Source organism: Camelus ferus, chromosome 12, assembly GCF_009834535.1.
Source record: "Camelus ferus isolate YT-003-E chromosome 12, BCGSAC_Cfer_1.0, whole genome shotgun sequence".
Classification (NCBI taxonomy): domain Eukaryota; kingdom Metazoa; phylum Chordata; class Mammalia; order Artiodactyla; family Camelidae; genus Camelus; species Camelus ferus.
This window is the reverse complement of record NC_045707.1, coordinates 35,574,978-35,602,158: the sequence shown is the minus strand read 5'-3', so window position 1 is coordinate 35,602,158 and position 27,181 is coordinate 35,574,978. Positions and strand designations below refer to the sequence as shown.

Below are 27,181 nucleotides of genomic sequence, written 5' to 3'. Positions count from 1 at the left end.
AAAAAAAAAAAATTTAAAACTAGAAGGATAAATGTTACTAGAGCCAAAATGATACCTGCCTACAAAGCCCAACAGATAAAATTCTCAACCACTTTTACCTGCTTCTTTAGCCAGCTCCAGGCATTGGTGGCGCTGTTCAAATTCTGTAACACCTTCCAAAAATAATGCATATTGAGCAACAGCTAGGTCTTGAGGCAAATGACAGGTATAAAATGCTATGAGATTTGTGTGTTTCTCATTTATTAATAGCTAAAAAACAGAAAAGGATCAAAGTGTGTCAATAATAAAACAAGTTTTAGGATCAGCAGTACTTTTTAAAAAGTTCACTTTAAAATTTCAAACATATTCAGGAGAGATTCATAGAGACACAGCTTTGTGCTGCTAAACAGAATTAATTTTAAATTCCAAGAGAAAGTACTTATGATAATTAAAAGATCTCTTATGGAGTTTGATGACTTTCCTGCCACTGGATACTATCATTCTGATTTTTGTTTTCATTAAAATGGTAAGAAAAAAAAATCAAATTATGGATTCTCAAGTTTACCTGTATGTATGTCTTTAAAACTTCAATGGAAACTTCTTCCTTCACAGGAAAAAAAAGACATAATTAAATGATAAAACAACTGCTTATGTGCACCAGCAATATACCCAATAAAAAATCTGCTGTAATGATTTAATGGTTTTTAATATCTACTGAACAGTAACTACATGCCAGGCTAAGTGCTTAGCAAAGTTCACGTATTGCCTGATTTAACCTTACCATAACTCTCTATGAGTAGTTACTATTACGTTCACATTTTACAGAGGAAGAAATTAAGACCTACGGAGGTTTTATTTAACTAGAATTACACAGCTAGAAGCTGCTGAGTAAGAATGTGAGGTCAGGATTCTTAGTCCAAAATCCAAGCATTCAAATGCTGTATCATTCTGCTTTCTACATGTATTCTGACCAAAAGTTACCAATCATTTAAGACAGGAGAAAAAGAAAAAAGAAAACAAAGGTTTAAAATCTCACAGAGAACTTATTCTGGTTCAGTTAGCTCAGCTGGTTGATTTAGATTTGGGTACAGATGAGAGTTAAAAGTTACAAACTGTCCAAAAACCAGGTAACCAACAGCACTCTGGAGCCCCAGATTAGAACCCTAACAGGTCACCCACAGTTGAGTTATCACTGAGTGACCATGAGATTATATGCACCCTTATTACTGTTTCTAGAAAATAACAGCAAAAACGTAGCATATTTTCACGATGACAGGTGTATAGCATCAGCCTTGCAGAGAAGGGTATATGGCTCATTTTCATTTACTTTGGTCTGTAGTCCCAGAGTGCGGAAAAACAAAATGAGGTGAGTCATGAAGCGGAGGAGGTGTCCAGGTAGATTGTTTCTGCTTTTGGAGAGCCATTTGCTAAATTCATCCATCAAACCTATAATTCAGCAAAGCAAAGATTCAATGAAAGATATAAAAATCAAAGAGATATAAACACTTCCCAAGGACATTTACTGTATTCCTACAGCACTGTCAATTCAGACTCACTGACAATTAAGTAAATAGCTGCATTCAAATAGGCTGATATTCATAATTACAAGATGTGGTAAGTCATATGCATTGTTTTGATCGCTTTTTACAAATTTACTGTAAGAAAAAAGAACTCATACAAAGTAAAATAAAATATATCTTACCATCAATGTCTCCCAGGATAAGGAATTTTTGAACTATATGATAATGTTCTTGATTCTCCTCCAGAACTCTCTGAAAAAATTTTTACATTTTCTGTAAATCTACTATGGTCATTGTGTAGTATGTACTGATTGGTAAGCTAAAGACGCCAACTTTTGAAGGAACATATATAAATAAAAAACTGGAAATGAAGGGTCTTGAGACAAAAATAAAATATTCCAAGGATATTGCCCTTGGAATATATACTGAAAGTTGAACATTCTCTTTGAAAGCAGAGAACTGTGGTAAAACACTTTAATTTCTGTGAATGTTATAAAACTTATACTTATTTTTTTATATTTCACTACTGTTTTCCCTGGCAGTCCATGGTGAACCAGAAAAGAAGGGCACGTGTGACCTAAGCAAAATAAACAATAAGATTTCCTTCAACATAAACAGTGGTTCTTGAAAGCATTCTTTGGGTATTCACTTCTGCAAATGGTACTAAGAATAACAAAACCGATCAAAATAGTGATTAGGCACAGAGCAGAAAAAATCACTTACCAGTTATCTGCTGTTGGATTTTTTTTGAAGGAAATAATTCATATTTTTGCAAACATATTTTAATTTTTATTTAGTTGTCTACATTTTCTTTCAGCCTTTATTCTTTTTTTATATTCAAATATTTGCTACATCTGGAATTGATTTTAAATATGGCATGAGGTAGAGATCTAGCTTTGTTTTCTTCCAGATGGAAAGTCAATTATGCCCATACTGTGTATGTAAATAAATCATCCCTTTACCTTTGAAAGATCATCTCTGTCATCTATTAAGTTCTCATAAATACTTGGATCTAATACAAACTTTTGGTTCCAGTGATCTATTTATTCCTGTGCCAATTCCATAATGTTTTGTTGTATCTTTATATTGTTTTATTATTGAGTAAGACAAGTAACCCATAACTACTGTTCTTTTCCAAATTTTCTTGCTTCTCACTTATTCTTCTACCTGGAAATTTTCTGTTGAGAAATAATACCCCCAAAGCACTAGGTTTCTATGTTAATTTTGGAATGACTGATATTTAACATCAAATCATCTCATCCTGGAATGTGGTATATCTATTTATTTGTGTCTTTCAGTAAGATTCTATAGTTCTCTTTATGGAGGTCCTCAAATTTTTGGTTAACTTTATTCCTAGGTATCTAATAGTTTTTGGTCAGTAATTCAAATGGGACTTTTTGGGGGAGCTAAATCCTTTTCTAACTAGCTGAACATGTACAGAAAGGCTATGTTTGTTTTGTAACTTTGTCTTACATTTAGATACTTTAAAAATTCTATTAATTCTAGTTAACTTACTGAGTCTTGAATTTCTAGGCTTATATTTTTATCACATATATAAATAAATGTTCCCCTGTTTCTAATATTCATATCTATTCATTGGCTTTCTTGTTTTATTTTAATTCACTGGAATCTCCAAAATAACAGACTGGTAAAAAACACTTGGTAGAGAAAGCATTAATTTCTTTACTATACAAAGAGCTATTATACAATAAGGAAAAGATAAAATCCAACAGAAAAATAGATGAAAGATCGAAAGAGGAAATTCAAATGGTCAATAAACATAAGAAAACTTGCTCAGCCTTATAAATAGACAAGGAAACGTAAGAACAGTGAGCTCCTATTTCCCACCTAATCTGATGGACTGGCAAAAATTAAAAGTGTGACTTTAGGGACTGGTGAGAATGCAGGGAAATGCCCACATTAATAAATCACATGTAGGAGTATGAATTAACTACTACAACAGGGAATTAACTTAAATATACATATATCCTTGAACTCAGCAACCCTGCTTTCAGGAAACTTATCCTAAAGAAACAGGACTAGTAGATAAGCATAAACAAGAATAAATAAACAAGAATGTTCACTGCAGTGCTAGAAACAACCTAAATACCACCAAAAGAGGAAAGACTAAAAGTAAGGATACATCACTCTATAGAACATTATATACCTATTAAAAAGAGTAAGTTGCCAGGGGAGGATATAGCTCAAGTGGTGGAGCATATGCTTAGTGTGCACAGGGTCCTGAGTTCAATCCCCAGTACCTCCTCCAAAAATAAATAAAGAAAGAAACCTAATTACCACCCCCCGAAAAAAGTTAAAAAAAATTTTTTAATTAAAAAAAAAAAAGAATAAGTTAGATTAAGTTAAATCTATATACACCAACTTGAAAAGAGTATCATTAAATGGGGACGTGGGGTTGTAATGTAGGCAGAATGCTGCAAAAAACATCAAAAAAATCAAAACCCTATCCTGGAATATCTACATTATTTACAAATATTTGTAAGAATATGGAGAAGGATATTGAAGGAACATATATATCAATGTTTTATCATCTCAGTGAATGAGAATAACCATAACGGGTTTGGAAGGAAGTTACTATAAAGTCCTTACTTATACATCTTTCAATTGTTTTGTTAAAAGTATATACTTTGGTTATTTACAAAATTTTCATAGAACATTAGTTTAAAAAGTTAAATTATTTTAAGATCTAGGAAAAGAAAGTCTTATTAATTTCCCACTATATATTTTAATTTTTCAAAAGGAAAGGTATAAATTAGCTTGTGTGAATACATTATATTTAGACGAAACCAATCCTAAACCAAAGAAACAGAAATGATGTATCATTTAAATATGCAATTTAGTGTTTTCCTTTTAAAGAATATCTCTCATTTGGATTAAGAGGTGAAGAAAGAAAGAGAGACTATAACAAGATTTCACATACTTTATTGCCTTTCAGCTACAGTGCACAACAATGTAACATTTTGTTTCCTATTCCAGTTATCCTAAAATATTAATATTTACCTTTTTATCAGTAGCTTGAAGTTCTTCAAAAACCTTTTCTAAGGTCCAACTTTGAAAGAAAGAACAAGGGATAAAATAACATTAATAATATGAAAAAGTGATACAAAATGAAGCTTCACAGAGCACACTACAAATCCTCATAATGGAAAACAAACCAACGAACTCACTTTGATTCCAAATATTCTCTAGGGAGTTCTTCAGTTTCATCCAGAGTCATTACTGATGTCCGGATCTCCTGTTCTACCAGACTGTCCACCATCACCCGAAAGTAAGCCCACACTGTGTCTTCCCAGGTGTCACAGACAGGAAGCAGCTTCCCACCATTGCAAAACAGAAACATGGAGACACAGTCACCAAAATAAAAAGAAAAGCAGTTGCACCCTTTGATATGGACTACAAAGTCACTATAATGACATAAAACACTACAGATTGTAAAGTATCACACCAAATAACCTCCCCACTCCACCCTCCAAACCACATCTTCAAAGAACTTTAAACTATTAAGATTTTTTTCCATCATGAGTTCAAAACAGCATAAATTTTTCATGCTGACTTAAGATGCTGCTTCAACTAATTATAACATCCCTCACAACACCTAAAAAATGTAGGAGTGGGAGGAGTTGTAAGAAGCACACACGTATGTACAACAATCCAGTCACTGTGACTTTGCAATACACTCCTGGATAAAGCTATGGGTACCATAAGTCATCAATAAATGTGTATTGCAGTTAAATTTACAATTCTTAGAAACTGAAGTCTGATTCTGTGTATTAAAACATCATTTGGTATATGAGATACATCAAATTAAGCAGCTCAAGTCACTATTTCATGATTATCTCTATCATTGCTATTCTTAGAAAGTAACTTAAGCTGATACAATTATATATGGTTACTGTATTAGAATATTTTATATACCTGATTTCATTTCATAGGAAAAAAAAAATAGATTGCATACCTGCTTGAGATTCCCACTTAGAGCTGCATAAATTGCTCTCTCATATCTATTAAAAAGCTCCTGAAATACAATGAATATAAATAAAATTGAACTATTGTTTTTCATAGTATGTCAACTTTTTTCACAATCTAGAATTTTGCAGTATCTTCTAAACTGAACTTATTTATTCACCTGACAGTTTCTAAACTTTAGTAAAAGATCTAGTCGGGTAATAAGAAGGAAGGACCTCTTAGTTTGATACAGTCAATGCTGAACCCTTCAGGAAAAGTCAAACATTTAAATTTCAAATATAGGGCAAAAGCAGATCCAACTCTAATGTACGCTTTGATTATTTATTACAGTCAAATTTTATTCCAGATAGAATCTGTGAAGGTGTTTTCCTCTACAAAGTTTCTAAATACCTAATACTACCTGATACTGACTCTTAAGAACAACATCAAGGGCACTTGGAACCTGTCATGCCTGTCATGCTTCAGTTTACATCAAATTCCTAAGCAGAATTAATTATATTCATCAAATTATCCCATTTTACTCCTGGATTCTAGTAATGGCATTTCCAGTTTTCTCATCATCTAAACAAGTGACTTCAGAAATTCTCACTATGTAACAGTCCTCCTCCGCCTTCTGTTTTCAAACACTGGTGTTGACCAATTTGTTCCCTTTTCTACCCTCAATATTAAGCTAGGACAGGCCCTTATTACTTAGTGTCTGAATAATTCTGACAGGCTCCTAACTAGTTTCTCAGCCTTTAGTCCATTCAATTTTAAGACTATTTTCCACTGTCAGGTTAATCTTCTTAAAGCACTGTTGTCATGTGCCCAGGAGATTTGCTGGTTCACCACTATCTGTGGTATAAAGTTCCCATTCCTTATAGGAGCACTTGAAGACCACTCTTAATTTACCTTTTTCAGTCATATTTCCTGTTACAGTCAGTTCTGCTACAATGCTTATTTTGAAAATGTGAATTTGTTCCAATACAATTGATCTATCAAGAAACAATTTTAACATAATACAAACTTTCCACTTGCTTATGCACAATTTGGTCCCCAAGAAACACTAGTTGAATGCAGAAAACTACACCTAGCTGCACCAAGCAACCTAGAAACACAAAAACTGACACACTTCAAACATCTACCCACTACTTGAGCTCTCCAGGTGTGCCAATCAGGTAAATCCACCCACAGCAAGTGTTACAATTTTGTTTGCTTCTCCTATCATTTCTAAATAACTCACAAGCTGCAACCCTCTGACAGTCAATCCCACAAATACACCTTAGTTCTTTTTCAAGGTAAAGTGCTGTATTTACTGCAGCATTTACGTATTTCCTAGCTGTTTAACAGTGTGAAACTGTGCTACCTTTTTATTAAGTTTTTATCTTTTTCCATATCATTGATAATTTTTGAATATTGTGCTCTTAACTCCATTTTCCCTAAAAGCCCTATGGGTTTTCTGCACAATTTTTCATGCTGTAGTGATTTTTAGGAATGCAGAGGTCGTGTCATAACAGAACTAATTCTATTTCCTTTTGTGAGCATTCTGCTCCAACCTGGCAGATCTACTTTCCCTTGAGTTTTCCCAACCTAGGCATCCTGCCTAGAATTCCTTTCTCTGCTTTTCATGCCCAACAACTCAAATCCTACTGATTTTTAAGAGTTCGATTCACTTCTCTCTCTTGGGAAACCAGCCCAATGCTTATTCTGTGAATTCATTTGGTATCCTTTTTATATTCTTTTTTTTTTTTTGGCCTTATTTCAGTTTTTAATTCTGAACACTTTAGTCTCTGAATAATTCTGATTAGTAGTTAAGCCTGCCCTAATCTTCAATTAGATCAGAAGTTCTTCGAAAACAGGAAGTTTAGTCTTAAAGTACTCTCAACGTTTCAGAGCATCTTCAGCAGGCCTTCAGTAAATTAAGAATAGAAATGAGTATCAGTATATCTTGTAGTATATCTTACATCTTCTGCCATTCTCCAGCAACTTATTTTCCAAATGCATCTATATGGATTCCCTTCAACAGGTTCTAATTCTGTTCCTATAAAACAGTAAAAGAAATAAAATTTATAGTTTAGAATGAGATCCCTTTATTTCAATAACTTCTAAAAACAAAAGCTATACTTCACAAAGTTCCCAGTTAAAGCTAAATATACCCCCGACTCTCAGAATAAAAATTAAAATACCTCCATTAACATTGGGGTCATGATAGAGTTTCCAGCCTTCAAGAGTTGCAGCTCTCCATGCCTGACCACAACGTTTGCAGAGTCGTTGTGCCTTTAGAAACAAAAAAGAGCAGACAGTCATATAACCAATGCAGTACTGAAAAAGTACCTGTGTCTTATGGGAAAGCATAAGCAATTTATAATAGGATTAGGTATCTTATGGCACAGATGGTACAGAGGATGGTGTAGACAATTAGCAATGGCATTTCACTTCACCCATATGCATGTCTTTCTGTGGTCTCTGCCTTTCTTTCTTTCCCTAGTAATCCCTTTGCTCTTTGATTCTGGGTTTACCACTAGGTGCCCATGGTGCCAGCAAGCATTTAATTCTGCTGGGCACAAATGGGCTAAAAGGGTTGATGACCACAGACTTATGTAAAAGTATTACAAACACTTCTCATTTGTCTCTATAATGACAGGGTGCTATTGCTCATTCAGCTCACTGACAACATTTATGTTAAACGACCAGATGAGCTTGATATACTAGTGAGATAGATACATGTTTATTGGTCCATCATCTCTTTAGGAACCATCTCTTCCTCATTTAGTTGATATGGTTTGAGTAGGTCATATGATTCCATTTCTGGACTTCAAGGTTGCATGTGATCTAACAAGAATAACTCCCAGGACTCTTGCTGGAGATACTGGCTGGGACTGTAAGATTGTAGGAGGATGTAACCTCCTGGAGCTGCTTGTGACCATCACTTGGCACATGTGGCTCCTTGAGAATGAAGCCACAGAGAGGGGGCAGAGCCAAAAGCCTGGAAGACTGTGTCCTAAAGACATATTCTGAGTCCCTGGATCCTGTTAACAACCAGATATAACTCTCTACACTTCTCTGTTCCATGAGTCAATCAATCCCCTACTTGTCAGTAATCTGAGTTGAGTTTCTGTCATTTGAATTTACAGAATCTGATTAATACAACCAGTTAAAAAGTATCATACCCCAAACATCATTCTGGGCTTATGGCTTTTAAAAACTGTGAAAGCTATGTAGCAACATGGAAAAATATTTTTAAAGTATTTGATATGCTGTCTAAAAAAGGCAGAACAAAAATCTGCATGCAGAACCTTGAAAACATATTCCTAAGTGAAATTAGCCAGACACAAAAGAACAAACATTGTATGATTCCACTTACATAACACAGGCAAATTCACAGACACAGAAAGTAGCTTAGAGCTTGCCAAATGCTCAGGGAAGGGGGAAACGGGGAGTTACTGCATAAGGGTGAGAGCTTCTACTTGGGGTGATGAAAAAGTTTTAGAAACAGACAGTGGTGATGATTGCACAACACTTGAATGTAATTAATGCCTCTGAAATTTACACTTGAAAATGGTTAAAATGACAAATTTTGTTATGTATCTTTTATCACAATAAAAAATTAATAATGTAATATTCCAAAAACTACTGAATTATTCATTTTATAGTTTTAAAAATTCTTTTGCTGAAGAAAGTGAATTATTCACTTTAAATGGGTGAATTATATGGTATTTGGATTACAGTTCAATAAAGATGTTAAAAAAAAAAACCTGAATGTATACTATGATTATGATTATGTTAAAAGAGGTACAAAATAAAAAGGGTTGTAAATAAATTTAAACAACTCCACTGTATGCAATAATGTAAAGGTAGTGGGACCTCGAGAGTTTTTGTTTTTCAAGCCTTTCAGTAATGTGACTGTATTTTTGTTTTCTATTTTTAAAAATATATCCTTCTTTGCCACTGTGATTCCTTGCTCATCACCTGGGACTTAATGAGTGGCTGGGACTTAAATATTTTCTGAATACATGAGTATGTGTATATTTTTCCTTAATTAAAAAATAAGAATGATGTTTAATAATCCAAGACTTACTACTATATTACTTAACATATACTAGTGGTTTGTAACAAACAACACTTTGAACTAGTATATTTCTATCTAAGGAACATCACCAAGAGTACAAACAGGTACAACAGAATATCTGAAGCTTGAATCTCCAATGCATCAGACTGCCTCATCTGGAGTCCACAAAGCCATCCAGTAAGCTATCTAATTAGATATTTAACATTTTATGTACAAGATCTTAACTATCACAAAGGAAGATACATTTTAAAGAGGTGAAGTTAAAAGGAAGTTTGAGGGTATCATAGTCTTCAAAGGCTGAATAGTGTCACCTATAAGAGCAACCAGGGTCAGGCTTACTCTCTACTCTTAAAAATCCAAACTGAAAATAATGGGGCTATGCCTAGGGTATGCACTACAATATGGGAAGGCAAAATTTGCCTTCTTATAAAGAATTTTCTATCCGAGTTGTGCAAAACTTAAGTGCATTGCTTCCTGAAGCAACGTGCTCTTTCTTGCTGGAAAAGTTTAAACAGGCATTAGATCCAGAAATTCTGTGAAAGAGATTACTGCACTGAGGAGGCATACAAGGTAGTCACAAAGATCCCTTCCACCTGACAGTCTATGACTTTTTGAAATTGGAAAAGCAGGGCATATACATCATTTACCTCTTCTGTCATTCCAGCACGAATTAGAGTGAAAAGATATTTGAGTAATCTGACTTCATCTTCTCTATCCAGATCATCAAGGGGCATTTTCTGTCTTATGGGAGCATCAGGGTCCTACAAAAATAAACAAACAAAATCATCAACTATAAATCCTTATACGCACATACAATTTAATCATCAAGAGATGATAAATCTCTCCTGAGTTTACTTACTGAAATGAAGTCATTTAATTTAGCTAAGTAACAAAGGGAATGAAAGTGTCACAGGTGTTCCAAGATGGAAGCACCACTAGGCCAGCCCAGCAGCTCTAGAAATGCTACTCATAATTCAAGATGACTTGAGCTTTACCCTGTTGTAGAAACTACATTGCTAAGTGAATCCTAAAGAGAATTTGGCCTAGATGGAGAATGAGTACAGAGGAGAAACTGCAGGAATCACAATGTATTCTGTGAAGGTGCTCAGCCAGCTCTTTCTGAGAACCTATGAGAAGAGAGCCCAGTATGGGATTAATGTTATATGAAACACACCAATGCCTAATAAAATTTTTTAAAAACAGATTTCTAATAAATACCTCCACCCCTTAAAAGTTATTCCTACCACCTACCTTTCATGAATAGAAAGAAATGTGTTTTTAAACATTTGGGATAACATACTGTCCTCACTTTTACAGCAAAGAGCACACACGATCAACAAGATGAATTTCAGACATTTTAATGTGATTTTAAGAAAGGAAGTGACTCTTTTTCCAAATGTTACTGACTATATGGTAATATGAATATCGATTCTGAAAATGGAATGCATAATAGGTCAGTTGGCTACTTTCACAAATATCTTGCAGACAGATACAATCATTCAGTTTTGGAACATGGTCTCTTTCTGGCAAAAGGAAATCACCACTTTCCACATATTAAGAGTAAATGATTTTTAGTTGCTTGCTACAGGATAATTTTGCTACAATTTATTACAAGCTCTTCCAGTAGTTTCCAAATAATTTTCATCATAACCCACTTGGTTACCAAATGGAATTTTATCTATTTTTTCAGTTGTTACTTACTTCTCCCACTACTCACTATAAACATTAAATTCACATGCCTCCATCTATCACAAAGCTCTGTCCCTTCATTTCTACAATAGGCTCCTATTCTTTCCAAATCTACTGTTACTCTATTACTCATACCCTAAAATGACCATTCTAACCTCAAGCTAATTCACAAAGCTTTATTTTTACCCCTGCTTTCTATATAAAAGAGCTTCCACAGGTTACCACCTTATAGTTGAAGAGTCAAATCTTGCTGTAAGGTCAAAATTAATTTGTTTTAATTCTGGCAAATCAGGAATACTTTCTGTATCTTCTTTTATAACTTATAATCCAGTGGCCACAGATGGGTTCAAATATATGCCATCAAATTCAAACACAACTTAGTACTTTTTAGAGTTAAATAGCATATGCAATCTTTTGAGACAAGGAAGCAAAAGAAAAATTCTCAGCCTTTAGGGGAAAAAATCACAACTTTGAAGGCAACTTTCATTTCAAAGAACACTTACCAATTCAGTGACAAGAGGACGGACACTTCCCATATAAGAGGATAGCTGCCGCTGTTTCAAGGTATGCAGAGTATTTTCCCTGAAAGAAAACGTAAGTACAACTTTTTTGAAAGGAGTAATTTTAACAGGCATATTTAAAAAATCAAATCAAGTTAAAGTAAGAAAAAGAGAGTACAAACTCAGGAAAAAAAAAAAAACATGTAAAATGCTAAGTATAAAAGGGCATTTTAGCTCAGATGACTAATGATGTTGAACACTTCTACATGCTTATCGGCCATTCATCTGTCTGTTCAAATCTTTGTTCTTTATATTGGGTTACCTTTTTGTTACTGAGTGGTGGTTCTTTACGAACTGCAGATTCTATGTTTCTTCCAGTCTGAGGCTTGCTATCAATTCATTTTTTCAATGACTTATTTTAATGAGAAGTTTTAAATTTTGGTAAGTTTTAAATTTCTTTCCCCTGATTATTGCTCTCTGTGACCTAAGAAATAATCGCCTGTGCTACAAGCCACAAAGATGTCCTCTTACATTTTCTTCTGAAAACTTTATGGTTCTAGCTTTTACATTTGGGACTATGATCCATCTTGAATTAACTGTTGGGTATGGTGTGGAAGAGATGCTGAGGTTTATCTTTGTTCACAGGAATATGCAGGTTTTCTGTATGGTTTGTTGAAAAGACATTCCTTTCCCCACTGGATTGCTTTAATGCCTTGTTGAAAATCAAATGACCATATAAGTGTGGCTCTGTTTTTGGGTTCTCTATTCTCTTCCATTGACTGGTTAAAATAAAGAGAGAGAGAGAGAGACTAACCGATAAAAACCTTGCAAAAAACATTAACAGGACATTTTAACTTTAAAACACTTTTTTTCCTGAAAATGAAAATTTCTCTCTCTCAGAAAAATCACAACTACTCAAGATTTAATTTTTAACAAACATTTGGTAGCACTAATTTCCTACTCATGCAGAGAAAAAAAATTGACTTGTAGACTTTGTACATAAGTAATGTTACTGAATTTAAAGGCAATGTGAACTTTTTAAAGTCTTGAAATAAATTGTCCCTTATCCTAGGGGTGCTTTCTGGTTTCAAGGTCCTATAACAATTTAGAAGTATTGAAGGATGCAGGGAAAAGAAATTAAAACAAAAAAATCACAAATAGCTAGAAACATGGTAGAAGTGTCTTCTTGATGATCCAATCATGGTTATTAAGAAAACAGAGCAAAGTGATTCTTTGAAAACACAAATCAGACCATGTCATTCTTTTATTCTTGAGGTCTCCCGTCACATTTAGAATAAAGTCCCAAACCCTTACCTTGGCTGCCTGCAGAAGTCCTGTATCAGCTGGCTCTCTTCAGCCTCACTTCCTATCACTCTCTTCTTTGCTCAGGCCTCCCTCTGCAAATGTTTTACCTTCTTACAGTCTTCGCAGCTTCTATTCTTGCCCAGAATGCTTGTCCCTCAGATTTTTGCATGACTTGCCTCCTTTATTTCTTAAAAGCCTCTCATTCTTACTACCTGTTACTTCCTTAGACAGGCCTTCCCTGGTCACCTTTTCTACTTAAAGTAGTACCCGTTACCATCTTCTATCCATCAGCTCCGATTCTTTTTTTCTTTCAAAGCTCTTCAGGCTGAATGGGATATATATATTTATTTGCTGTCTAATTCTCCTATACAATTATAAATCCCATAAAAGCAGGGTTTTTATCCATTTTGCTCACAGTCTGAGTTCAGTAAGAAGTGAACAAGTATTTGCTGAGAGATGAATCAACAAAACCAACATTAAGTGACTTCAAGAATAAAAGTTTCGTGCGCTCGCTTCAGCAGCACATATACTAAAATTGGAATGATACAGAGCAGATTAGCATGGCCCCTGTGCAAGGATGACATGCAAATTTGTGAAGCGTCCCATATTTTTAAAGAGAAGCCATCCAAAAAAATGAGGCATGTTTCAACCATTTCCCCAGATATCAGTAACACATGCATAATAGAGTTTAATATGCACAATTTGGTTTTGCCGTTATAATAAAATAGTTGGCAGTTCAAAAAAAAAAAAGAATAAAAGTTAAGTGACTTACCAATATACTGATTTTGCATAAAACTCAATATTATCAGAAAAATCTCCAATCTCGTCTTTGGCAATGCTCTCTAACCAATCTACCACCAGCTAGGAAAGGGGGGGGGGAAGATTATTAACTGTAAAATCTGTAAGTATTTTATTTGAAGTAGTAGTATTCCTACAATTAATTTTAAAAAAAGTTTCTAATTCAAAAATGCCAAGTAACAATTTTTCCTAACCCTATTTTTACTTTTAAAAGATATATAAGTATTACAAAAAGAGAATGAAAATTTTTATAGGAATAATACAGCTTTTAGCAGGTTATTACTGGAAATCCTAGGGCTATTATTTGAAAACCAAAGAATAAGGTTCTTAATTACTTTTAATTATGAATTAGAAGATCAAAAAGACAAAAATTAAGAAAAAAGTTTTAAACTCAAAAAACTTCATTTCTTTTACATCATTTGCCTTTTCTCCATAAGTTTGTGAAAAAAATGTAAAAATTCTACTCATACCTGACTTTGTCGGACAAGTGAATCTCTCTGAAATAATGATTCCACAACTGCTTTTTCACTGGCATTAAGAGCCTATTTAAAAAAAAAATTTTTTTGAAGGAAAGAAAGAAAAGATGTTCAAAGAACATTATTTTGACAGAAAGGTAAAAAAGAATCCGAAATAAGTATATTTAATTCCCCATAATCTTTTTAACAAAGTAAATCTGAATATTCACCTTTGAAAAATTTTTATAAAGAAAATACAAACTGCTAGATCAATTTACAGCTGCTCTTACTTGATATTTTAATTCTTGGCTACACTTGAAATTTTTAAGTTCTATTTCCCCAGAGATGTTGTTTTAGGGAAAAATAAAACACAAAGCAGAGTAAGCATTTTCACACACTAAGAGTGTAAACTGGTACATTTCATTAGTAGGGCAACATGACAATCTCTGTGAAACTGCCCCAACAATTTCACTTTTAGAAATGTAGGAAATACTCGAATATGTAGGCGAGTATGAAGAAGAATGTTCACTCAATTATTACTGCTACAGCAAAAATAGTGAAAACAAGTTAAGTATGTCCAGCAGAACATCTGAAAAATATTATGGTACATTTATATTTCAGCATACTATGAAAAAATAAGGTAAACTTATATGAATTGACATGAAAAAAACTAAGAAATACTTATGAATAATAAAAACTCTCAGTATAATGTATACATGAAATCACACTATACGGTGAAAAAGAAAAACAAACAAAAAAAACCCCCAAAACTATGTGTGTGTACAGAGCCAGGGAGACTAGATGAAAACTAATGCCATAATTCCTGCAAAAAATGAGGAAGGCTTTGACTTAAATGGTGGCAACAGGAACAGAGATGAGAGATCAGAGTTGAAACAGAAGAGACAGAATCAACAAGATTTGATGACGGACTAAATTTTGAGATGAGGCAGAGACCGAGGTCTAGACCCTCGCTACTCGAAGTGTAGTAGACAGACCAACAGTATCAGTAGCACCTGAGAGTTTGTTAAAAATGCAGAATCTTAGGCCCCACTCCAGGCCTACTGAGTCAGAATCTGCATTTTAACAAGATCCCCAGGTAACTCACATGCACAGTAAAGTTTGAGAAGTACTGGCTTAGAGAATGTTCAGGTTCCTTGGAAAGCTGGCTATGGTGCCATCCACTCAAAGACAAAAGTAGGTTTGACTTTTGACAGAGTGGAGTCACGGTGCTTGAACATTATCTTCCTTTAAAAGAAGAAATGAAATACAGCCAACCCTTGAACAATGCAAGGGTTAGGGCACCGACCCTCCTTGCACTTGAAAATCCACATATAACTATACAGCCTGCTCTTGGTATCACCAGTTCCTCTGAATCCAAGGTTCCGCATCTGAGGATTCAACCAACTGAGGATTCAACCAATTGCAGATCGTGTAGTCCTGTACCATATATTTAGTGAAAAAAAAATTTCCATATAAGAGGACCCATGCAGTTCAAACCCATGTTGTTCAAGGGTCAACTGTATAAAGTGCTGGGTTTTGAAGGATAACAAAGTGGCTGAGTTCCCCTGGGTCTGCTGGGAGGAAAAGAAAATTATGGAAAGACCACTTATTGAATGAGGCAGAGCCAGGAGACTCATTCTCTTCAGGATCTATCTTCTCTCTGTTTGAAGTCTCTAGAAGACAAAATGCATTCCAGAGCAAAGAAGTCTGCACAATTTAACATCTTGACTCATACCTTTACAAGGAGCCAAGTCACTGAATCCTGCAACACTTCACCCAGGTTGCATTTAAAAAGACTTCTGCTCAATGGCCTGAAGGACATCGCCCTCAAATTTCCCAGAAGCCTAATGTCTGACTGAGAGGAACGTTAGGCAAATCCGTCATTGCCTTAGGGGACCCTTTGTTTGAAGAAAGGGATCTCTAGAGCACCTCGGTTGATCTTTTCAAGGTTTAACTACAGTGACATTCTCAACCTGATCATTAAAACAAAACAAAACTTGTGGTGTATATACATGTATAGAGATGCACAGAAAAATATCTTATAGGATACATGCCAAATTGTTAGAATGAAAGGTAAGAGGGACAGAAGAGGACTTTTACCTTATAGTCTACAGTATAAATAAATATTTGATTATTATACATTTACTGCACCTTCACTTGTAAAATTTTAAAAATGAAGAGACTCAGATGGGGTAAAAAATCAAATTCTACTACTAAAAACATTTAAAATTTTAAGCATTCATAAAGGAAAAAAATTAAAATAAAACTTACAGTAATTGCAAACATATTTTCATCTTCTAATGCAGACTGTATTCTGTCTCTGGGGGAAAGTAACAAAAAGAAGCCTTATTTCACATGAAATATGAAATCACCTTTTAAGCTAGATACATGCACAAATCTGCATTCCATCCAGTGTAAACAAATGAGCTTCCTATTAACTTAGCCCAACATGCTTAAAAACAAATAGTAAATGCCTTCTAAATCTAATACTGACATCTGAACAAAATTGATATTTACTAAAACACACATTGCAAAGTCTTTAATGGCTACCTGCTAATGCACACCCCTAACTTTTTAATGTTTTCACATGGCAAAAATGAAAGAATGTGATTTTCTCTCAAGATTTTTCCTCATTAGGATGAGAAAGCAACAGAATGAGAGCCAAAACCAAAAACCACTGAGCACCTGAGAGAAGAAAAATTTGGTTATCTTCTCTTATATACATTATATAAAGTGTATCCATCAGTTCTTTCTCTTCATCTATTCACTGATTATTCCAGTATTTTTAGCACTTTCCTTAACTCTTTATACATATCCAGTTTTTAGTAGCTACCAGTTTTTAGATTCCCCTCTTTCCTCCTAACTCACGTCTGACAACTAAGGCATTAGAAATGACAAGCATCTCAGAATAGCAGAACTATTTCCAAACACATCTTACTCTAACTTCTAAATTAATACGCCAATTGGTTTGTTACCTTATGTTTATTTCTCTTACAAGTCCTGTACAACATTACCTATACAAAGAAGCCAGCAGCCTCCATGTGACCATCTCCTGTTGAAGAAGCCAAAGCATACTAGCTGTTTTTGAAAATTTTTGAAGTCCAGGTGTTGCTCGGCTCACTATTTTACTCAGTATATTTACCTGAATTAAAAACACAAACGTAAAGAGGTTTTCTATAATTTTGAGTCACAATTTTGTATTCTTCAAGTACACAGTGCTAAAACTATTCATATATACATTTTATATATGTATACATTTATATTATAAATTTTCCTGCTGGATATTTTCTTTTTTAATTGAACATAATATACTTCCACTAGAAACGGCCTTAATTTGAAGTAAGGTGTGTTTATGTGAATATATATGTAAAGTTTAAAATACACTAGATTTCAGATTCAACAATAACAGCCCTGAGTACATTTTTTTCTCCCTGTAGATCAACCCAGAACATAAGATGAATCTAACTTGTATCTGACAAAATCATAACACGAATCAACAGAACAGCACTGAAAGTTAAAAATAAGATACCTTCAAATTACATCTGAAAATTCATACCATATGAAAAATCAAGAAAAAGATTTTCTGAAGACTGGTACCAAAGTATTGTCATTTCTAACCAAAACTTAACCAAAATCCCTCCTTGTTCTAGAACAGTAGTTCTTATCATTTTTGGATGTTTCATGAAAATCTAATCCATTCACTTACTAAAGGGCATCTGAGTTGCTTCCAAATTTAGGCTATTATGAATAAAGCTGCCATAAACATCTACGTGCAGGCTTTTGTGTAGACCTAAATTTTTAACTCTTTTAGGTAAATATCACAGAGTATGAATGTTGGTTTATATGGTAAGAGTATGTTTAGTTTTGTAAGAAACTGAGAAACTGTCTTCCAGTGTGGCTGTACCATTTTGCATTCCCACCAGCAATGAATGAGAATTTCTGCTCTATACCCTTGCCAACATTTGGTTTTGTTAGAGTTTTAAATTGTGGTCATTCTAATAGGTTTTTAGTGGCCTCTCATTTTAATTTACAATTCTCTAATGATGTATGATGTTAAAGATCTTTTCATATACTTACTTATTATTTGTAGATCTTCTTTTTCAAAGTTGCAGAATCCTTTTGTCCTCAAAAGAAATCTTATATGGACTCTCAATATGTAAAAAGGAGAGCTGCTGTGGCTGACGTGCTAACCATGCCACCCCTGCCACTACACCCCTGAGACATCTTCCTTAAATACAGTATGAAAATTTACAAACTGATGCTATTCAAAAAAAAACCTAAGAGCACTGAAGTTTGACCAACAATAGAATTAAATTAACTTACCTGACTACTACAAATGTTTTCATACTCTTCTACAAGGTCAAAAACTGTAGTTGAAGAGTGCTTCAAAAAAGACTGCAGAAAATCAGAAAACATACTCACGGATGCTAGAACACATTAAAAAGAAACAGAAGTTCAATGACATACTTCTAGGTAATTCTGTTTTTTTTTTAAACTTAAAAACATAGCTATGAGTCCTCTTTTTTTTTTTAACTGCTGTATTTTTAAAAAATTATAACTGTGGTAAAATACACATAACAAAATTTACCATCTTAACCATTTTTAGGTGTATAGTTCAGTGGCATTAGGTACCTTCACAATGTTGTGCTACCATCCCCACCATCCGTCCACAGAACTCTTTATTTTACAAAACTTAAGACTCAGGATAGCCAAGGCAATCCTGAGAAATAAGAACAAAGCTGGAGGCATCACACTTCACTGGCTTAGAAACAGACACATAAACTAATGGAACAGAATGGAGAGTCCAGAAATAAACTCTCACATACATGGTCAACTAATATTTGACAAGGGAGCCAAGAACACTGAATGGAGAAAGGACAGTCTCTTTAATAAATGGTGCTGAGGAAACTGGATAAACCCATGAAGAAAAACAAAATTGGACCCCTACCTTAAACCACGCATAAAAATGAACTTGAAAAGGATTAAACAAGACCTGAAAATCATAAAACTCCTAGAAAAAAATATAGGGAAAAAACTCCTTGACACTGATCTTGGCAACAATTTATGGATACAACACCAAAAGCACAAGCTACAAAAACAAAAATCAACAAGTGGGACTATATCAAACTAAAAAGCTCTGTACACCAATAGAAACAATCAACAAAATGAAATCAAAACCTATGGAATGAGAGAAAATATGTACAAACCATACATCTGTTAAGAAGTTAATCTCCAAAATATATAAAGAACTCATACAACTCAATAACAAACAATCTGATTTAAAACTGGGCAGAGGAACTGAACAGACATTTCTCCAAAGACATACAAATGGCCAACAGGTACATGAAAACATGCTCAGCATCACTAATCATCAGGGAAATATAAATCAAAACCACAATGAATGTCACCACACACCTGTAAGAATGGCTATCATGAGGGGAGAGAGTAATAGCTCAGCGGTAGAGTGCATGTTAGCATGCACGAGGTCCAGGGTTCAATCCCCAGCACCTCCATTTAGAAAAAAGAAAAGAAATAAGAATGGCTATCATCACGGAGTGGTGTGAGAAGAAGTGAACTTTCGTGCTTGATGTTGTAACACTGTAAGGATTGTTCCAAATACTAGTTGCACTGCTTTGTTTATAATTGTTAATATTAGAAAAATAGTAGACAAATGCAGCAGTAAATCAATTGTTTCAGCAGAATTTTGTCCTCACTGCATGTGTAGTTTGAGTACAGATTCCAAATCTATGGCTGAATTTCTTCTAGTATATCAAAAGTTTGTTTTGTTCTTTGCTCTGAATAAAATTGAACTGTGGGTTCTCTATAGAAAGTGGCATTTTGGGCTTTCCCTCTTTTTGTAAAGCGATTTCTACCTAGTTATTCTCCAGTTAACTTTAGTGACTTTTAAAAGTTGGCATTGTAAATAAAACAACTTGCAAAAAGTGAAAAAGAGAAAAAAAAAAGAATGGCTATCATCAATAAGACAAGAAATAACAAGTGTTGGAGATGATGTGGAGAAAAGGGAATCTTTATACACTGTTGGTAAGAATATAAATTGGTTCAGCCACTACGGAAATCAGTATGGAGGTTCCTCAAAAAATCAAAAAATAGAACTACCATTCGATCCAGCAATATCACTTCTGAATATATATTCAAAGGAAATGAAGACAGGTTATCAAAATGGTACCTGTACTCCCACATTGACGGCAACATTATCCACAATAGCAAAGACAGGAGTAAACACCCAAGTGTCCTCACCAGATGAATGGATAAAGAAATGGTATATAGACAATGGAGTACCATTCAGGCATGAGAAAGAAAGAGATCCTGCCATTTGCAACAGTATGGATAGACCTTGAAGGCATTAAGTGTGATAAATCTGATAGACACAAATACTGTATATCACTTTTATGAGGAATCTAAAAAACCAAACTCATAGAAACAGAGAGTAGAATGGTAGTTTCCAGGGGCTAGAGGGTAGGGGAAATGAGAGATGCTGGTTAAAGGGTACAAACTTGCAGTCAGAAGATGAGTAAACTCTGGAAATGTAATGCACAGCACTGAGTACAGCCAAAAAATCCGTATGATATAGTTCACAGTTGCTAAGAGACTAGATCTTAAATGTTCTCACCACAGAAAAGAAACAGTAATTATGTGATGTGAAGGTATGATAGAGGTGTTCGCTAACACTAATAATCATACTGCAATATGCAAATGTATCAAAGCAGTATGGTAGTATGTTGTACACCAAAACTTAAAGAATGTTATATGTCAATTTCATCTAAAAAAAAAAAAACCTAAACTAAAACTATAATTTCCATTCCCCTCTTTCTCTAGACCTTAGCAACCATTATTCTCCTTTGAGTTTTACTTGGTGCCTCATACAAGTGGAATCACACAGTATTTATCCCTTATGTTAGTATTTCATTTATCATAATGTCCTCAAGGTTCATTCATGTTGTAGCATGTGTCTGAATTTCTTTCCTTTTTAAGGCTGAATAATATCCCACTGTAAGTATATACCACATTTTGTTTATGCATTCATCCATCAACGGACTTTTTGGCTATTATGAATAAGGGGCTATGAACATGGGTATACAAATCTCTTTGAAATCCTGTTTGCAATTCTTTTGCGTATATACCCAGAGGTAGAATTGCTAAATTATATAATTCCATTTTTTAATTTTTTGAGGAACATCAAACTGTTCATCATAGTGCTGTACCAACACTGTACAAGAGCTCCAATTTCTCCACATTCTTGCCAACATGTTATTTTCTTGTTTGGCTTTTTGTTTTTGTTTTTGTTTTGATAGCACCCATCCTAATGGGTGTGAGGTGGTATCTCACTGTGGTTTTGATTTGCATTTCCTTAATGATCACTGATGCTGTGCAACCTTTCATAGTGCCTGCTGGCTATTTTTATATCTTCTTTGGGGAAACATCTATTCAAGTCCTTTGACCTTTTTTCAATTGGATTGTTTGTTTTCTGTTATTGTTGAGTTGTAGAAGTTCTTTCTACATTCTGGATATTAACCCCTTATCAGATATATGATTTGCAGATATATTCTCCCACTCTATGGGTTGCCTTTTCACTTTATTAATTGTATCTTTTGACACAGAGAAGTTTTAAATTTTGATATAGTCCAATTTATCTATTTTTTCTCTTGTCACCTATAAATCTTTTAAGAGTCCAAAGATGTATTGGTCATTAGTCTGTAAACAATTACTATAAAAACATGAGCCAAATTTTAAAACATCTGAATTATATTTTAAGTACAAAATAGCTGAGAAAGTTATGACAGATAGTAAAACGACATGTTTTACTCAGGGGGAAAAGCATGCACTCTACTACAGTACTATATATTTCAGGCCTCAGCCATTGTTCATACCAAAAATGAAATGTTTATATTTTATAGATTAAGTACAAAGTATTTTGGAGTCACTCAAAATCTGAGTACTTATTACTGGTACACTACAAAGAATCAGTGGTCACCACAATGTTTAGAGAAGGGCTCTGGAATCGAACTGCTTAGTTTCAAATCCTGGGCCCATCACTTCCTAGCCAGGTGAACTCAAGCAGGTTACTTGATCTTTTTGAGCAGCAGTTTCCTTTCTATGAAAATGGGAACAGTTATTATAACTATAATGACTATAACCATTTAATAGCCATGAAATGAGTTAATGTTCACACCGTGGTAAGCATACTGACTAGCACTCACATATGCAAACTTAGGATAGAATGATGACGAACTTATGTCATAGTGTGTAGGTACAGACACACTAAAAGCAAATGTTTTTTTCCAAAAGGGAATGGTAATAACCAACCTAAAGCTAGAATGGTCACAACGCTCTTTGGAAAAAACAGCATTAGCATCCAGACCAAAATAAAACATGTCAACAATGTCAGACAAAACTTCAACCAAAAGAGAAAGAGCAGCTCTTTCCACAGCACAAATATGAAAAGAATAAAATCATAGTGACTAGTCTAATAACCTAACAGGCTGCTATTCACACTGAAAGATAAAATGGCAAGCTGCTGCTCCAACGGAGAACTAAGGTGAGGTTCTCAACGTTCTAGAGCTACTACTTCAAATAGCTTAGCCATTACCATCACTAATTAGCTTAGCAAAAATACTGTTTGATGACGCTTAGAAATAGGAGATAATTTCCCTGATCTCAGTAAAATGACAAGCTACTGTGTCACAAACACAGCTCAAGGCCATCTTACCAGCTTCTCCAGGATCATCCTCACGTAACATCACGGCACTGAGTGTTACATCCTCCGTTACACTGTGAGGCTCTGCGTTTGTGAAGAGCCCTGCACGTTGTGACGAGAATGCAGCTGCCCAGTTACTGTCATCCAGGTTAGTTACCTTAAAAAAAAGGGAAGATGCAGAAAAGCAATGGAGTTATTACCATTGAGTGAAAAAAGGCTAATACTATTAAGATTTTTAAAAATCTTATGTGTTTCTCATTTTTAAAAGATAGCCACGGAACTATTTTGTTAAGGAAATTATGGCTTTTTTGATTGTTTCCTTCTCTGAACTACTCCACACTGTAAACAAAAAAGCCAATAAAGTTGCATTTTGTAATATTCAAGTTGCTATTAATAAGAAAAATAAGGAAGTCCTACTGCTCTAGGGCTAGTTCACACCAATTTTTTTAAACTTTGGGAAATAGAACAGGATGAATAAACCAGTTTCTTCGATGGATAAATGATAATGAAAAAAAGGATGACAGAGGAACTTGTAGATTAAAATACTTAAGAGACACACCGAGCAAATGCAATGTGTTGAACTTGTTTAGATCCTGATTTGAAGAAACCAACTTAAAAAATTTGACACAACTGAGGAAATGAAAACACTTAATGAAACGTATTATAAAGAAAAAAAAGTAAAATGGCTATTTGAAATGATAAAAGAATTACTCTGTGTGTCTGTGTGTGTGTATGTGTGTAGGGAGGGGTTACATGTGTTAACAATATTGCGTTTACGTTAAAGAAAGCATCCTTATGTCTCAGAGTATTTATGGATAAAATGGTATGAAATCTGGGAACTGTAAAGTAATGTGGGGGAAATGCTTGTGGGTATAGATGAAACAAGATCAGGCATATGTTGATAACTGTTGAAAGTGCACAAAAAGCACATAGGAGTGACTTTACTATTCTATTTTTGGATACATTTTAAAAATCAATAGAAAGTTTTTTAAAATTCACCTTTATTTAAAATCCAGGTATGAGCAACAATAAAAATGTACCTGTAAGTGACTTATCGTCATTAGCATAAAGATCAAACTGAAAATCTTACACAGCAGTGACATTCTGCATTAAGAAAAATACTTTGGTCCATAATCAGATCTTGGTAGGTAGACATATGGTAAAATTAACATAGCAAATAATTGTACTTCCTTCAGGGCAACGTACATACCCAAGACCACCTCTCACAGCTGATATTAAAATTGGCAAAACAAATCCAAGAAAATACTTTTGACTACAAAGTCATTTCCAAACATTTTGTAATAATCACTGCACATTTACTCTATCCTGGCCTTTAAGAGAGTAATAATTTTACTATTCATTTTGTAGTTTGGAAGCAGTAAATAATAGTCGTTTTCCTTTGCTTAAACCCAGAGGCAGTCAATTCACTCATGTTTTTAAGTAGAATAAGAATAAACATTGCCAAAAATTAACCAGTTTCATAAGCAGAGTAAAACTGTTCAATGACTTAATCACTGTTAGACAGTAACACTCTAAAAATCTCTAAGACTATATATATATATTTTAAAGACTGATTTAACCTTCTAAGACAAGAAGAGGTTTAACATGCAAAACCATTTCTCAGAAAACACATAATTTAGACAATTTCAGTGTATGTAAAAATCTCTGTGCCTTTTTAATAAGCAGAAAGCCAAATAAAGAGCCATTTTTATCTTGTTTTTGGAAGCAAATGGGCCATGATACTCTCCTACTCCAACAAAACTTTTCCGTTCTCTTCTCAGTGAGATACAGTTCCTTCTTTTTCTACAGGGTATTTTAAATACCTAGATTAAGTCATTCTGTATCACAGTTTACATGACATTTCTTTTGCTATTTATTGGTACCACAGTGATTCCTAAAGTGTCTCATATACTTCTCCCTAAATTTTCTCTTTTCTTTCTTTTAATGCTTTGCCTCTCTTCCTTATGACAGTCTTCACTGATTACTCTTGGCTTCCTTCTCTTCTATGCTTCAAAACAGGACTCAGCTTTTATAGCCACCAGCAACCAATCAGATTTCATTTATTCTGAGTAGGAAACTGTCAGATTAACACATTTTACCTGCATCTAACAGCTGCTGGTGTCACATCTTCCACCTACAGCAGGAGACGGTTAAAATTATTTCAATCCACACAACCTGGTTACTTTTATAATGAAAAAGACTTCACTTCTCATTAAAAGCTTTTAACCTAAATTACTCAATTACTTAGATTCTAATCAAATAAATACTTTCAATACTAACCTTTACATAAATATCATAATTTTATAAAATGGGAGAAAATTTCAGCCCCATTTTTCTACATACCATTGACAAATTTCCCAAGAACCCTGAAGACTGTGTAAGCCGGGGAGACCTCCCTCCAGTTCCAAGAATGCAGGAAACATCTGGCTGCCTTAGGAAGCTTCTGTTTGGGGGAGTAACTACAAGCAAGAGGTTAGTAAAAAGAATTCAAAGTGCATGAGCATCAATCATAAAAATAAAACAAGCAAACAATAAAGAATATTTTTCACTTCTCAATTACTTAGATTCTAACCAAATAAATACTTTCAATATTAATACTTCCATGATACAAAGATTTGACTTATTTTTTCTCAGTATGTTTTGGTACTACTGAGCCCACTAGGAAAAATTTTACTGCACACAGAGATGCTTTCATTATAACATAACTGAGAAAAAAAAAAAGACATTAACGAGTCCATGAATTTGTCATAGTCTAATTTGATAAAGTATATTATAGTATAGAGGGCATGGGTTTTGGAGTAAGATTATGGTTTGAATTTTGGTTCCATTACTTACATACTTAGCTATGTTATCTGCATTAATTGACTTCTCTAATTCTCCTCTCAGTTTTGGCAAAACGATAGCTAAGTCATAGTTATTCTGTATTTACGTAAAATACAGTGCTTTACACATGATGAGAGTTCAACAAATAGTAACTGCAATTGTTATTATTTGTTCATAATTACTGCTACTCTAAGCAAATATTATAATTATTATGTGTATTATAGGTATTAGTTACTATTATTATTATTATCATTACAAATGCTTTAAAAACAAAAAAAATCTTACAAGGTGGTCGAAATGAGCTGGGAGTTCGGGGGATAACCTGGTTTCTTGGTGTAGTATTAGCAAAAGTTTCATCTTGGGATGCCCGGACTACAGGAAAAGTTAAGAAAAGTTTTCCATGTATAAAAGACACCATTAAAGATAGAGTGAACCATACTTACACTATACAAAATATATGAACATTTTTCAAGAATAATTTTATAGCTACCATTTTTTCTATGTAAAGAGTAAATAATTCCCTCTCCCATTTAAATTCTCAGTTATCAGTCTTAGGTTACTACACACTGACTAAGAGCTCTTAGTCAGATTTCAAATTAAAAAAAAAATCTAGTCTCAGCAGAAGCCAACCACAATATGATAGTTAACAGTAAAATGGATTATCTTTGTTTTCAGGGAAACATGAATCTCACTGAATTTCAGTATTGTATTTACCAAATAACACATCTGGGGAGTTAAAAAAAAACAAAACTAATTTCCACAGCATTTTATTATCATAGCTAGTGTTTAATACCTCTTATAAAAAGAAAATTCTATAATGCTAATTCCAAACATGTTGCAATTTTTATGAGGATGCTTAAAATGCAAAGGATACTTAAAACTCTTTTTTGAGCACTCTGTTTGCGTGCAGTCCGAGTCACCTCCGCGTCCCGGATCACAGGGGATGACATCTCTCCAAAGCCACTCCTAAAACAGCAATCAAGCTCATGTGAATGAAATGAGAACGTAGCATTTGTAAGAAACTTAATAATCATGATTGGAGCTTTAAAGGACCCTGAGTCAGTCATGGCGTAGATCATCCCAATAGCCAAGTCTTTGATATTTTTGTTGACAATGCCCTTCTGGCTCCAAATCCTTCTTATCCCTCAAAGTCCTGCTCAGATTCTACCTGCACAAAAACTTCTTTGACTTTCTAGCATTCACTTATTATTTTCTCCTTTGGAATCATTTTAACACTTGGAATCTAAATCTACCTTATAACACTGTTTTAGATAATTGCTTCATGAAGGTAAATCTTTCCTCGTTGGACTCAGGAAGTCCTTAAAATTACAGGTACTCTCTCTTAAAAGGATCTTCTGTAG

General features: G+C 34.1%; 1 protein-coding gene and 1 non-coding gene across 4 annotated transcripts in view; one reads left to right on the top strand and one right to left on the bottom strand.

The window, feature by feature from the left end:
• The window catches only part of NUP107 (nucleoporin 107), a 37,413-nt gene that overhangs the window by 8,746 nt on the left and 1,486 nt on the right, over window positions 1–27,181 (bottom strand). For 2 of the 3 annotated variants that reach the window (XM_006189680.2, XM_032493366.1), the window contains exons 2-21: window positions 26,695–26,786; window positions 26,106–26,192; window positions 25,341–25,456; window positions 23,010–23,154; window positions 18,605–18,708; window positions 17,296–17,423; window positions 16,553–16,601; window positions 14,297–14,368; window positions 13,801–13,889; window positions 11,727–11,805; window positions 10,182–10,295; window positions 7,652–7,742; window positions 7,430–7,506; window positions 5,476–5,535; window positions 4,688–4,833; window positions 4,521–4,569; window positions 1,682–1,751; window positions 1,307–1,425; window positions 545–583; window positions 99–249 (exon numbers count right to left, since the gene is read on the bottom strand). In XM_006189680.2, coding sequence (XP_006189742.1) covers window positions 99–249; window positions 545–583; window positions 1,307–1,425; window positions 1,682–1,751; window positions 4,521–4,569; window positions 4,688–4,833; window positions 5,476–5,535; window positions 7,430–7,506; window positions 7,652–7,742; window positions 10,182–10,295; window positions 11,727–11,805; window positions 13,801–13,889; window positions 14,297–14,368; window positions 16,553–16,601; window positions 17,296–17,423; window positions 18,605–18,708; window positions 23,010–23,154; window positions 25,341–25,456; window positions 26,106–26,192; window positions 26,695–26,786 — 1,877 coding nt within the window. Of the gene's footprint in view, window positions 1–98; window positions 250–544; window positions 584–1,306; window positions 1,426–1,681; window positions 1,752–4,520; window positions 4,570–4,687; window positions 4,834–5,475; window positions 5,536–7,429; window positions 7,507–7,651; window positions 7,743–10,181; window positions 10,296–11,726; window positions 11,806–13,800; window positions 13,890–14,296; window positions 14,369–16,552; window positions 16,602–17,295; window positions 17,424–18,604; window positions 18,709–23,009; window positions 23,155–25,340; window positions 25,484–26,104; window positions 26,193–26,694; window positions 26,787–27,181 lie in introns of those variants that run through there. The other variant, XM_032493367.1, reaches the window with a different exon arrangement.
• LOC116667855 lies at window positions 13,534–13,640 on the top strand. The gene has a single exon (XR_004324909.1). It is a non-coding gene; the product is annotated as a U6 spliceosomal RNA (small nuclear RNA).